This window comes from Thalia democratica, chromosome 9, assembly GCF_965202585.1.
Source record: "Thalia democratica chromosome 9, ktThaDemo2.hap1.1, whole genome shotgun sequence".
NCBI lineage: Eukaryota > Metazoa > Chordata > Thaliacea > Salpida > Salpidae > Thalia > Thalia democratica.
The window spans coordinates 2,630,482-2,643,706 of NC_139173.1; the positions used below are offsets into that span (position 1 = coordinate 2,630,482).

General features: G+C 24.6%; 1 protein-coding gene across 1 annotated transcript; it reads right to left on the reverse strand.

The window, feature by feature from the left end:
* Window positions 1-300: 300 nt before the first annotated feature.
* On the reverse strand, window positions 301-5,390 carry LOC145844108 (uncharacterized). The gene is made up of 3 exons (XM_082951457.1): window positions 5,299-5,390; window positions 2,775-3,309; window positions 301-439 (listed from the first exon to the last, which is right to left on the reverse strand). Exons 1-3 carry the CDS (start codon window positions 5,305-5,307, stop codon window positions 396-398), a joined length of 588 nt encoding a protein of 195 aa, XP_082807583.1. The 5' UTR covers window positions 5,308-5,390; the 3' UTR covers window positions 301-395.
* Between the last annotated feature and the right edge of the window lie 7,835 nt (window positions 5,391-13,225).

The following is a 13,225-nucleotide window of genomic DNA, read 5'->3' on the forward strand; positions in this document are numbered from 1 at the left end:
AATTTAATTTAAGTAGATTTTAATGAAAAATATAGACTTTAGAATAACATGTTTATTGATTATAAAAATATATGAATAAGAAAATTAAAAAGTTTTAAGTTTAAAGGAATTCACATGAATTACACAACTGTAAAAATAAAGAACATGAGTCTAGGGACTTGTAGCTTTTCAAATTTAAAGCAACCCTTAAAAATTCTATTTTTAAATAAAAACTTTTAATTTTTTGAAAGTTAAAACAGCTTTATGGTTTAAAAATCTGCGAAGAAAAGAGAATCTAAACAAAACTAAAAATAGTGAGAATAAAAAGTGATTAAATAATTTTTAAGAACTGATTTTGTGATGTGCGCAGTTCGTATTTTCGCCAAAGTGTTTCAGCAAAATCCCCCAAGTTGAGATTAGATGATGTTGCACTTGAAAAATTTTCCAAGTCCCTTCTTGGCTGTGTGACGTAATAACACGGTATTAGTCGTGACGTAATAGTAATTTTAAAATAATTTAAAAGTATCAACTTATTCGTAAAGCTATTAGTTGTTAAATAGGCAGTTTTTTTTTAAGTGTATTCTAAGTGTTTTATTTTTTTCTTTAAAAAAGTTTAAATTAATTTATATATAAAATTAGGTTAGTCGTCATATTTATTGCATTTTCAACTAAATTCAATAGTTTTGTTATGAAAAAAAGGTCGTAAGTAAACATAACTAAAAGTTTAACTTTAAATTGTGTAATTAAAAAATTAAAAAACTTAATAACAAATAGTCTTTTGCTTTTATTCTTACAAGCTGTGAAGGCGTCTGGTGTATAAACTTTGATCAACTTGTACAAAGTAAAAACGAAAACTTATAAGAAATTACAGTTACACAGCAATTGTTTTTAAATATTAGTTTCAAATAGTTTAATTCATGCAAGCAGACATAATTTGTGTGTTTGTTCGTTTTTATAATGATATTATTGAAAAATTAAATTACTTTTTATAAAAGCTACTCACTACTACTTTTAAAGCCCCTCTATACTTAATTTTTTTTTTAGTTTATTTTAACAAATAGGTAATGATAAATGCAGATAATTTTATGTTTTATTTTTTTCCTGTGTAATTTAAAAGAACGTTAATATTTTTATTACATCATTTTTAAATATTGTGTGACAATTCAAATCTTATATAAAATAATGAAGCTTATAGAATTAAAAAAGATAATTTTTAAATTATTTTTTATTAAATCTGTACTTTTTATTCGATTTTACTAGTGATACTTTGTTTAATATTTTATTACATGAGAAATCTAAAGTAACAATTTTTCAGCTTTTATAACTGCAATGTTGAGTTTTTTAGTGAACTAAAATTTTTCTTGTAGTTATAATTAAAAGAAACAGTTATACAGTAAACATTTTCATTACTTTGTTATATAACACTACAAACAATGGTGTTGTTTGTACAAATATAACAGCTTTATTATAGCTGTTATATTTGTACAAACATTTTTGTACAAACAGCCAAATTAACATTATCTTGCTCAACAGCACCATATAGTGTTGAAAAGATTATACGCCCACCTATATATTAATACTTTATACCTGTATGCCTTTAAGTGAATTTCTGGTTAATAGCTTTGCTTCAGTGCTATACAAATTATACTTTAAACTTTCATGCTCTTAAATCTACATTAAATTAAGTAAACGATTAAAAAGTGAACGTTTTCTGCTCTTTTTTACTCTTTAAATTTCAACTTCTTATTCTTGTCGTTTAGAAATTCAAGTATAATAAAAGCGAAGTTTATAAAACAGCATATACCTTGACTAGTGATAACTACTTTTATTGACCATTCAAATTGCAGAACAAAAATAGCGATAATTTTGAACTTTACTTCGAAAAATTTTAATTGTATTTCCATCGAAACTAACCTTAGAATGTTTAAATATTTACCACTCACTGCTAATAAACTGTTTACTTTCACAATTGCAAAATAAAATAAAACAAGTGGTTAAGTTTGTAACAGTATTTATTTCAGTAAAATAAACACGATAAACTAAAACGATGTGTTAGTGATTACTTGTCTAGAAAATTAGCACAAATACATTTATATTTTGCAAACAATGTACAAAACAATTTGTAATTAATAAATATATTAATTCAAATAGAAATACGTCTTTTTAAATAAATAAGTTAATACATATTATGTTAAATTCAAAAACAAAAAAAAAGTACATTTTGAGCAACAAATGGGCATCTATTATAAGACACACTTTTAAAACTGAAATAGTTTCAAATGCCGTATAATATTTTTTTTTTAATCTTGTAAAAATACTCATAAAAAGTACATATCCTTAATTAATTAAAAAAAACTGTTAATTAAAATCGTAAAATGCTCTCTTTAAAAATGTTTATGAAGCTCAACGCTAACATTTTAAAGTGGCAAATTTTAAACAAGAAAAACAATTGGTATGTCTTTTCTAAAACTAGTAAGTTAAACGTTAAACTTTTCGTTACCAAATTTGCATCAAAAAGCCCCTTTAAGACCTATTTTTAAATTGTTTGCACAAAAAGGTGGCGACTAGCTACACCTTCTAACAATTTAATTACAAAAGTATTACTATCTTATTGCTTATACGGAAGATATTGGTTTTTTAGAAAATATTGCACATAATATTGTTAAATTGGTAATTTAATTTACAACAGTGTGCCCAGAAAAGTTCAAGTAGAATTAAATCAAAAATAGTGCAATAAAGCCTCTTAGTTTACAAGAGAGTGCATTTTTTCTTTTTGCTAAAGGTAACATTTTCACCTGCTTCAACGGCTTCTTCAGCGGTATCAGCTGCGCCTTCAGCTGCGCCTTCTCCTGCTGCGCCTTCTCCTGCTGCGCCTTCACCTGCTGCGCCTTCTCCTGCTGCGCCTTCTCCTGCTGCGCCTTCTCCTCCTGCGCCTACTCCTGCTGCTCCTTCAGCTGCTCCTTCAGCTGCGCCTTCACCTCCTGCGCCTTCTCCTCCTGCGACTTCTCCTCCTGCGCCTTCTCCTCCTGCGCCTTCACCTGCTGCGCCTTCAGCTGCTGCGCCTTCAGCTGCGCCTTCACCAGCGCCTTCACCTGCGCCTTCACCTGCTGCGCCTTCACCTGCTGCGCCTTCACCTGCGCCTTCACCTGCGCCTTCAGCTGCGCCTTCAGCTGCGCCTTCAGCTGCGCCTTCAGCTGCGCCTTCAGCTGCGCCTTCAGCTGCGCCTTCAGCTGCGCCTTCAGCGGTATCTGCTGCATCTTTTTCTGGGGCAGCGTCAGCATTGTTGTTCTTGTTGAACTTGGCAAGAAAATATTCTTCTTCTTCGTATTGCTGTTAGTAAAATGTTAAAACATAAGTAAGCTTTGTGTACAACGAAAATTGAAAACTGATTATATATATATACTTTGCAAAACTGATTATAAAATGTTAACTACGCAGTTAATTGTAACTATATGTTTAAACATTTTTTCATTAGTTAAGATGCACATGAAAATAAGCAAAAAACTATAAGGATTATTAATTCACTAAATAAATCATTTAATATTTAAGCCACACTAAAATTGTTTACATCTTCTAAGTTATTTAAAATAAATACTGTATATATACTTATAAGATTTAACGTTAAAAGGCGTTAAATCCTGGAGATCCTGATAAGCTAAGCTTATCGGAATAAATCTGTGGTATATATATTTATATATTTTTCAGTTTTATTATAAGCGACACTTTTTTACAAATGTTTCATGTAGGAAATAGAAACATCTCACATAGCCCTCTAAAGCTTTTCTGATGAATATGTGAGATATTCCTATCTCACTTATGACACAATTGCAAAAAATTATTGTTTATTATTTAATTAAATATTTAGCTCCAATTTCTTGCGTTAAAAATAACTTGAAATAAATAAATATACATAAATATACATGTTTATTTATACATTGTTTTTCTTTTTGTACTTGGCGAGGCAATGTTCTTCAGCGTATTTCTTTTTGTTTGTTAGTTTAAATGAATTTACTTATTGGTTTCACTTTCACTGTTTGTTTAACAAAAACTGTTACAGTGAACTAAATGTTAAATGTAAACATACAGATGTTTTGTATACAAATATACATATTTTTTATTAGTTATGTTGTTTCAAGGATACAAAAACAATGGTGTTAGAAAAACGATGTTTTTTTAAGAATTAATACAATTCCTTGTAGAGATCCCAATAATTTCACATTCACTAATAGAATATGCATAATGTGTACACGTAGCATACTTTAGCTCTTAACTTAATTGCTACGTCATAACACACGTAGTTTTTTTCACAGGTGCACCTAGTACATCTTAAACAAACTTTTTATTGCATTAAAATTTTTATTGCTTGTGAAGATTGTTAAGTTGTTCGATCTAAAGCCTAAAACGACCCTAAAAATGATTTTTTTATTGTCAACAACACATGTTATTATATTCCAACAACATAAAGACTAATATTTAATCTTTCAGGATAATATATAAGTAATTGCGTACTTGAAGCTCAAAATATTAACAGTCTTATGCTTAAAACTACTAAAATAAATAAATTTTTAAGCCTTTATTTAATGATAAGAGTTTTGTAAATAAAATTTTCACAAGTTTAGCTACATGTTGTCAGACTTTAAAAACTGACCTACCAAAACTTTGAAAAACTTAATTTCAATTTTAAATGTTAAAATTTGTTGCAGAAATACAACTAGTTTTAGTATTTATTAGATTTAACTAATTGGTTTTAGGCAAGCAAATCTTTTTTGGTTCATTTTATTATAAAACTGGTAAAATTGTAACTAGCTAGAAAAATAACGATTACAACTTTAAGAAAGTAGTTTAAGAAAATTTGAATTTGAATTTCTTCTATGAGCTTAAAATACTTTCAAACAGCTTTTTACAAAAACCGCTTAAATAGTTCCAATGTACTTTATTACACATATACTGTTTACTTGTTTAGGTTTAATTTAAATTAAAAAAATATTATAATTAAATATTTATGTATAAACAATACTTTCACTGATTACAACAACTTTATCAAAAATTATAGTTTGTAAAAACATAATTTAATCTTTATTAAGTATAAAATTGATTAAAGTAAGTAAGACATTAAGAGTTATTAGTTTCTTTTTATAAATTAAATTATTTTTTATAAGATATCATTTTATAACCTTAATTTTTTTCCCTTAATTATATTTTACTCACTTATCTATTAACCAATTCAAACTTTTATCAAACTTTTATAAAAAATTGTTTTATTAAAAGCTTTGAATTGATTTTAATACTATTTAGTTTAATTAAGCAATTCAAACTCACAGGGTTCATTTTTATTTTCTGTTGCTTCAAATATGACTTGTTGTCAGCACCTTAGCTCGAATGTTCTGATAAATATTAACCACGGTTCTTGCATTTTAAGCAGAAAGCAAAATATGAATAGTGAGGATGTAATATGAGTTGATTTCTGCTTGTTTATTGTGACATGCCCACACATTAATCGTTACGTCACAATGATTAACTGCTTGGTAATAACAACAAGCTATAGCTGTATTGTATGTAATTAGCTTTTTTTGTTTTCAATATACTTTTTTTGTTCCAAAGTCTAAATGAAATATGAAAGTCTTATATAATTTATTATCTTGTGATCACAACATGTAAGGTTTTTTTTTCAACCCAAATAACCTTATTATCTAGTATCAAAAACTCGATTAGCCTTTTCTTCAGTTTTTTTAAAAAGCAAACGTCTAAAAAGATAGTTAATAATTTCTGATTATGGAAATAATTTTATTGTATGGTTATAAAAAAATTGGCTAAATCTATAAATAGAATAGTAAAATATTAAACCAGGGAATAAAGTTTGTATTACTGTTTAAATTACAAATCATGTTCAAAAAAAACTTTAAGGCTTACTTGAAATAACTACATTTAATTGAAATCAACTTATAAAAAGACGATTTTTTTAACAAAATAAAAAACGTTTTGTGAAAATTAAAGTTTAGCTAACGTTAATAGAGTTGACATTTATAGTTGCCTATTTGTAGTTATTTGTATAACTTACAAGTTTATCATTAAAACCTATTTTTATTTGTAGGAATCTAAAAAAATTTTTTTTAATTTTATCATTCTGCAAATATTCTAAAACAAACAAAATCAACTTTGGTTGTTCCAAAAAAGTATGAGTGTTTTAATTTATTTGTCAAGGTAATAACTAATGACAATTAGATTAGCATTAAAAATGCTTAAATTATTTAAAAAAAATTGACTCAGACCAGCAAATAGTACTTATAGCTTAAGTACATTATCAATATCTTGAGTACTTATAGAATAAGGTTATGTAATGTGTTTCATTAAGCTTAATCTAAATATTTCAAAAAATAGTTCACATAAAGTAGTAAAAATAGTTTGCAAAAAACGGTATATTTTGGTTATCGCTTTTTACTAGCCAGTCTAGTGCAAGTTTTTTAGCATTAACAAAAAAAAATTTATTTGCTCAGCTTGTACCGTTTCAATTGAGTTTACTAACGTAGGCGATAAGAATATCAAAACTTTATTCATATTTAAATAAATAATATTCGTTATAAAATGCTTTTACTATTTGTCTTAATGTTTAAAAAGAGTGTATTTTAGTCATAAATCGTTATATTTAAGTCGTTTATATTTTATTTTCGATATATTTTTGTTTAAGTTAATTCAATTTTTAATTAATGTAACTACTAAAAAATTCTTTAAAGTTTAAAAAGCCTTATATAATTTTTAAATTACAAACAAACTAGGTATAACCGTTAAACTCAGAAAACTAAGTATCATTTAAATAATATTAAAAAGTATTAAGAAACTACTAAGTAGAACATTTTTTTTAATCAAGTTTTAGCTTAAAATTCTTTGTTTAAGTCATATGTTATAGTTTTAAATAAATAAACGTAAATTTAGTAGTAAACTTTAATGTACTTTGAAAACTTATCACAAAAATTTTTAGGAAAACTTAGTTTTAGCACAAACTTAATCAACTAACTAAGCTGTTATATTTAGTTTTCTTAGCTTAGTGGAAATATTGAAGTATAGCTCATATAAAACTTTAAACAATTATGAACAGTATATAACAATTGATACTTTCGGCACAGTGGTTAAACAAATACTTGTAAAAAACTTCTTTTTTTATAACTTTAATAGTTTTAATTACATTTATACTACATATTAATTTTTTAACAAAATGTACTACTATTTAATGATAAAAAGAATAAAACATACAAGTATAACAATTTATTGGTTATAGTAATTTACCATAATTAAAAAAATAGATATTTAATTCAAAAATTACTAATATGAGTTTTAAATTTTTTAATTGTTTTAATACTATTTCCAAACTTTTTGTATGTCTAATTTAATAACAGTACTTGGGCTTTATTTAAAACTAAAAACGAAATGATTTACTTTTAAGACTAACAAGTGCTAAAAAATTCTAAAGCGATATACGGTATATATAATAAACAGATATTTAAGCTTAAATCAAGTTTTAACTATCAGTGTTTCAATTACTAACATATCAATACTTACTTAACATAGTACTTTTATTTTCAAGTTTGGATAATAACATACGTTTAAATCGTGTAAAACAAAAATTGTAAGATAGTTTAAAATTCTATAAATGTTTGTTTACTTAAAATAATTTTTTTTTTCATTGGCAACTTTCAATAAACAAAAAACTTTTAATTGTTTTCTTTAGTCATTTAATTACTAACAGATATGACTAGAAATTAATTCATTTCTAGCTGTACCTTTTAGGACTTCTTTTTTTATTTAAACTTTCAAATACGCATTTTACTTAATAGTTATCCTTGTAATAAACAACATCGTTATAGAACTACTTTTTTTTCTAACTATTTCCGAAATGCAATTTGATAAACTTATATTTTTATTTGACTAAATCTTAGGCTGAAACACTTTAAAGCTCTTTAATTAAGTACTTTATGCTGTATGTTTGTATGTTGTAACTAATATACACTTTTTATTATTCAACAAATTTCAAACTTTTGAATCTAAGTTTAAAAAATTTTAAATCAAGTTTACAAAACCTATTTATTCTTTTTTTTAATTTAAATGTTTTTTAAGTATCCTTCTTTTATTTACTTTCTTATCTATGCTTAAAGTTTAGACTGAAAATACTTAATATTACATATATACTCTATAAAACTATATAACTTTTTTTTAATTTAATTTCATTATGATGTATTTAGATAGTGTCTTTAAATCAATAAAAAAAACTTCTTTAAATATTTTATTTATACTATAATAAACGACAAAGTTTGAAATTTATTGTAGTTTTGAAAGTTCTGACAGTTTAAATTTTTTAACTAAAATTAATTATTATTGTCTACTGCTATTTACTGAACGTTTTAACAAAACAAGTAAAAAACGATGTTTATAATGATTGTTTTCATTTAAGTTTAGGAACACAATATGCTTTCATCCAATACGAAATTAATTACAGAGTTTTCGAGTGAGAATTTTTTACATAAAATTTTTGGGTCAATACCTAACCAACAAATTTTCTTGTAATGTTAATTCAACTATTGTACAATGTACCGTACAAGTATAATTTAAAACTTTTATTGATATTTTTCGTTATATATTAATTTACTTAAAATTGCGTACCTATAATTAATAAATACCGTTATTTTTTTTACTTATGTCTAAAAGTTGTAACATAAACAGTTTATATTTTAAACGATTAATTTATATTTTAGTTTTAATTGTGTAGAATAACATACCTGATATACTTAAAAGACAAAGATAAGGCTATGAAGGTATATGAAAGTATCATACAGTAGTTTAGTTAATGAATAGTTTCTTACATACTACAATCCTTATTGTATGTTTATTAAAACGAATTAATTAATTGTTATAGTTAATTGTCTACTGTATCCTAACGTATTAAACAACTAGAAATTATAAAAATATTTATTTGGAAACAAATTAACACTTACTATGACAGTACTTATATCGACCATAAAATTTCGGCTTACACTTAAATGATTTTTATACACACTTTAAATATTACTAGAAACAGCGAAGTTCAACCTTTGAAAAATAAAAAATAGAGATAACCCAAATTGACATTTTTTTTTAGTTTGTGTTCACACAAAAATAACTTTGATGCACATTCTTGCGTAAAATATTGTTATTGACATTTTCAACTATTATAGCTATAAGTCATTCTTGCCTATAAATATTTTAATTCGTCCTCCACTAAACTTTTTTAAAGAAACATTGAACCAAGCCGTTTAAAAAATTATGCTTTTTTTACCTTAATTTTACTTGAAGCTGACCAATATTTTAAAAGTATCCGATAATTTTTAGTACAATTCAATATTTGAGTAATACAGTTCAAGCATTAAATCTAAACAACAGATTTGAGTTTAGTGGGTATTATAAAACATACTTTTATATAAATTAAACAACAAAAGTATGTTTTTTTTTTGAAACTTAGTTAAATTCTTTCAAAAATTGAAAGTAAGTAGGAGTTAATTGGGTAGGTGTCAGAATAGCACAGCGACAGTTTAGCACGGCGTCACATTAGCACAATGGGTCAATTTTGCACGGGACCTTATTTTTGAAAGAACTCAATTTTTTCAACAGAAGGATTTATGAAACATTTTATTTTTACTGGTGAAAATAAATTTTAATACTCTAAATTTGTAGGAATTATAAGCTTGAATTAGAACTTTTTTTTTAGTTTGTCTTTTAGTTTTAAAGAAAACTTAATTTCATATTTTTTAGTTTTTTTTAGATGTATTAGTATTATATATTTAAACATTATTCAATATCAAACCTAAAAATGTTTAAGTTTGTTACTTAATAATCAAATAAATTTTAAACTCAATAAATAATAAATAATACAATAAGATAGTAAACATAATTACTAATCAGTACAAAAGTATATTTCTCTTGAATTGAAAATAAGTTGAGATTTTTCAAGACTTTGTAAAAAAACAAATTAGCAAAACTGTTTAAAAACTAATCAAAATCTGCTTTTAAAAACTTTTATTGTATCTTTATTCACTGATTTTGTAATTAATGTATAATACTTTTTAATTCTTCATACCATGTAGTAATATAACAGTCTTAGTATTCTAAAGTTTTTATTTTCATTTTTAGGCTAAAAATCAGAGAATTTCAAAAAGGTTTCAAGTATTTACACTATTCAACTAAATTAAACCTTTTAAATCTAATTAAGTTGACCATAAAACTTAAAAACTTTATACTATATTTTTGGATACAACTATATTTTTAAAGTATTGAAATTAGTTTCATACATTATAAATTAGTGTTAGATGTACTTTACGTTTAAAAAAACTATTAAAAAAGTTCAAAAAAAAGTTGTAAATTAAGTTTGAATTTTATACGAACCTAATGCGTGATTACTTTTAATTTTTAATTAAGTTTTTAAACACGTGTTTTAAGTATTACAAAGTTCTAAATTTTTGTAATTAAAAATTTGTTCTCGAAAATTTTTCAAATGAAGGCTTAAAAAGGATTGGTTTGTGCAAAATAACGATCAGTCAAAAAAAAATCAAGAAAGAAATAGTGCAAAAATGACGCTCCATGATAAACTGATGCCGTGCAAAAGTGACCCACTGTACTAAAGTGAAGCTGTACTAAAGTGACCCACTGTACTAAAGTGAAGCCGTGCAAAAGTGACCCCCGTACTAAAGTGACCCCCGTACTAAAGTGACCCCCGTACTAAAGTTACCCACTGTATTAAAGTGAAGCCGTACTAAAGTGACCCACTGTACTAAAGTGACCCCCGTACTAAAGTGACCCCCGTACTAAAGTGACCCCCGTACTAAAGTGACCCCTGTACTAAAGTGACGCCGTGCTATTCTGACCTGCTCCCGTTAAATTACCAAAAATTTTATGAATTTCAAACAAGTTTACTGTAAAACAATGCAAATAAATTAAAGTATCCGCTACATGTAGTAAAGAGCTCGTGCCATTTATTGATGTCTTATGTTTATGTGTTCTTAATTCAATCATTGTTTACTAAAAGTAAAAATTAAAGTTATTGGTACGTTAATAAGCTTGAAATAATTTATAAATATTACAAAACTAAATAAAGTACGAATAAAAACTGTTCGTTTTTTTAGTGTCGATTTAAGTTTACAATCAATAAGCATATTGTTCAACAGTTTTTATATATTATTATTTATTTGTTTATATAAGATGCGGATAAACAGATTAAGTTTATGTGTAAGCAACCGTTAAAAAGCTTCTATTGGCTAATTTTTTAGCTAGTTTATTTAAATTACTTTTTTTTCTAAATGCAAAATATTGGAGAGATTGATAAACTTTAAAAAAAAAAGCAAAGTCTTATTTATAAAATTAATTTATATTAAAACATATAATAAGAGTAGCTAAAATAAACTAGTAAACGTTTTATAAAACATACTTACCTTAAAAATAGTATTTAGTCCTACATTACTTAAAATAATACTTAAATTACTACATGTCTAACACATTTTTAGACTTTAAAACTTATAAAGCTTAAAATTAATCTCTAATACTAAAAAAATATATATAAAATTTATTCAAACGCTTCAAGTTGATAAATCGTAGAAAACAAAGCTTCTATTGAATTGTAACTATTAAGGTTTATAATACCAATCGATATCTAACTCATTTAACTAAAGTTTTTTTTTGAAAAAAATCGAATAATTAACTCAAATATGTGTGATACTACTGATTGAACTAGTATATCGTGACGTAACTCATAAAGTTTGTTTTGTGACATGCGTTTGTTTATTTAGTTTAACATATTTTATATTAGGTTTAAGCTTAGCTTATTAATGTTGTGCTAAACCTTGATATTTAAGTTAAATTGTACTGAAATCTAAAAAAAGACAAAAATTCAAATTTGGTTAAATATAATATTTCAACTAATTTCCATTAAAATTGTTTATAAAGTTTCAGTTGTTTTATTGTGTAATGTTACATAGTTAATAGAAAACTTCAATCTTTAATGTTTTATTGATACATGATTAAAAAGTTTGTTATGATAAAAATTAAATACTTTATAACAGTATAAAACAAATCGTTCAATTTTTCAATAAACTTCTTATAATAAAAATTTTTTAACATTAATCTAATATATTCAAACTTATTTCATAAGAAAAGTAATACAGAAAATAAACAAATGTAAGTAAAGTTATATACAAAACATCAAAAAAGAAAAGTTAATCTTAAGCCAAAAACCAAAATAATAATCAACTTGTTTAAAATTAACCTATCAAAATATTCTTCAGTTTATCAAACGTTTAATTTATAAAGTAATTAAAGAATATCAAATTATTTTGTTATTTTAATTGTTTTCACAACTCAATTTTTTTTTTGAGTTTTTTAATTACAAATTTATCCTTTTAATATTCTAAAAAAATTGAAAAGACAAAATTTTACAAATAAAAAAGCAATACGTATTGAAAAACTGTTTTATTGAGCAATTAATAACTAAAGTAGAAGTTTTGAAAGATATCTCATGGTTTTTAAAAGTATACCAATTTATTTTAAACACTAAATTATTATTATTATTATATTGTTTATTGTGCAATGTTGGACTCAGGCATCAAAACCTGAGCCACTTAAACAGGACACACGAAAAAATATATAAATGGAAAATAACAAACAATTTTTTATGTCACCGTTATTGTTTAAAGATTTTTGAGATGTTTCAAAAACTAGAAACTCAGTTAAAGCATATAAAAGTATTTAAGTTTTTTGTTGTAATAAATTTGAGTTATCAAAACCAATGTTTATACCAAAAAAAATAATTTTATACAAACAAACTTTTGTGAACAACAAAAAACTTTCGATCAGTTTAGCTTGTTACAAAAAGTTAAAAAACTATTTTTACAGAAAAAGCATTTTAGTAAATATAATATTTAAAGGTATTTTGCGTAAAACTTAATGACACTAAAATAGAATAGTTTAATCTATCATAAATTTTTTCATGTGAATTTTATATTCTTAATAAAGTTAACTATTAAGTTTTTTTTTTTTGTTTTTCATTTAAAAAGGGTTAAAATACAATTCTGTATAAAAACAGTTAAAACTTTTAATGTTTTTCTTTAACAACCTAAAATATAAAGAATAAATCAAGTTAAAAACCTTAAATTTACACAAACACATGTAAAAAGAAATGTTAATAATTTAAGCATACAAAATGCAAGCAGATAAATTATCAGTAGAATATGGT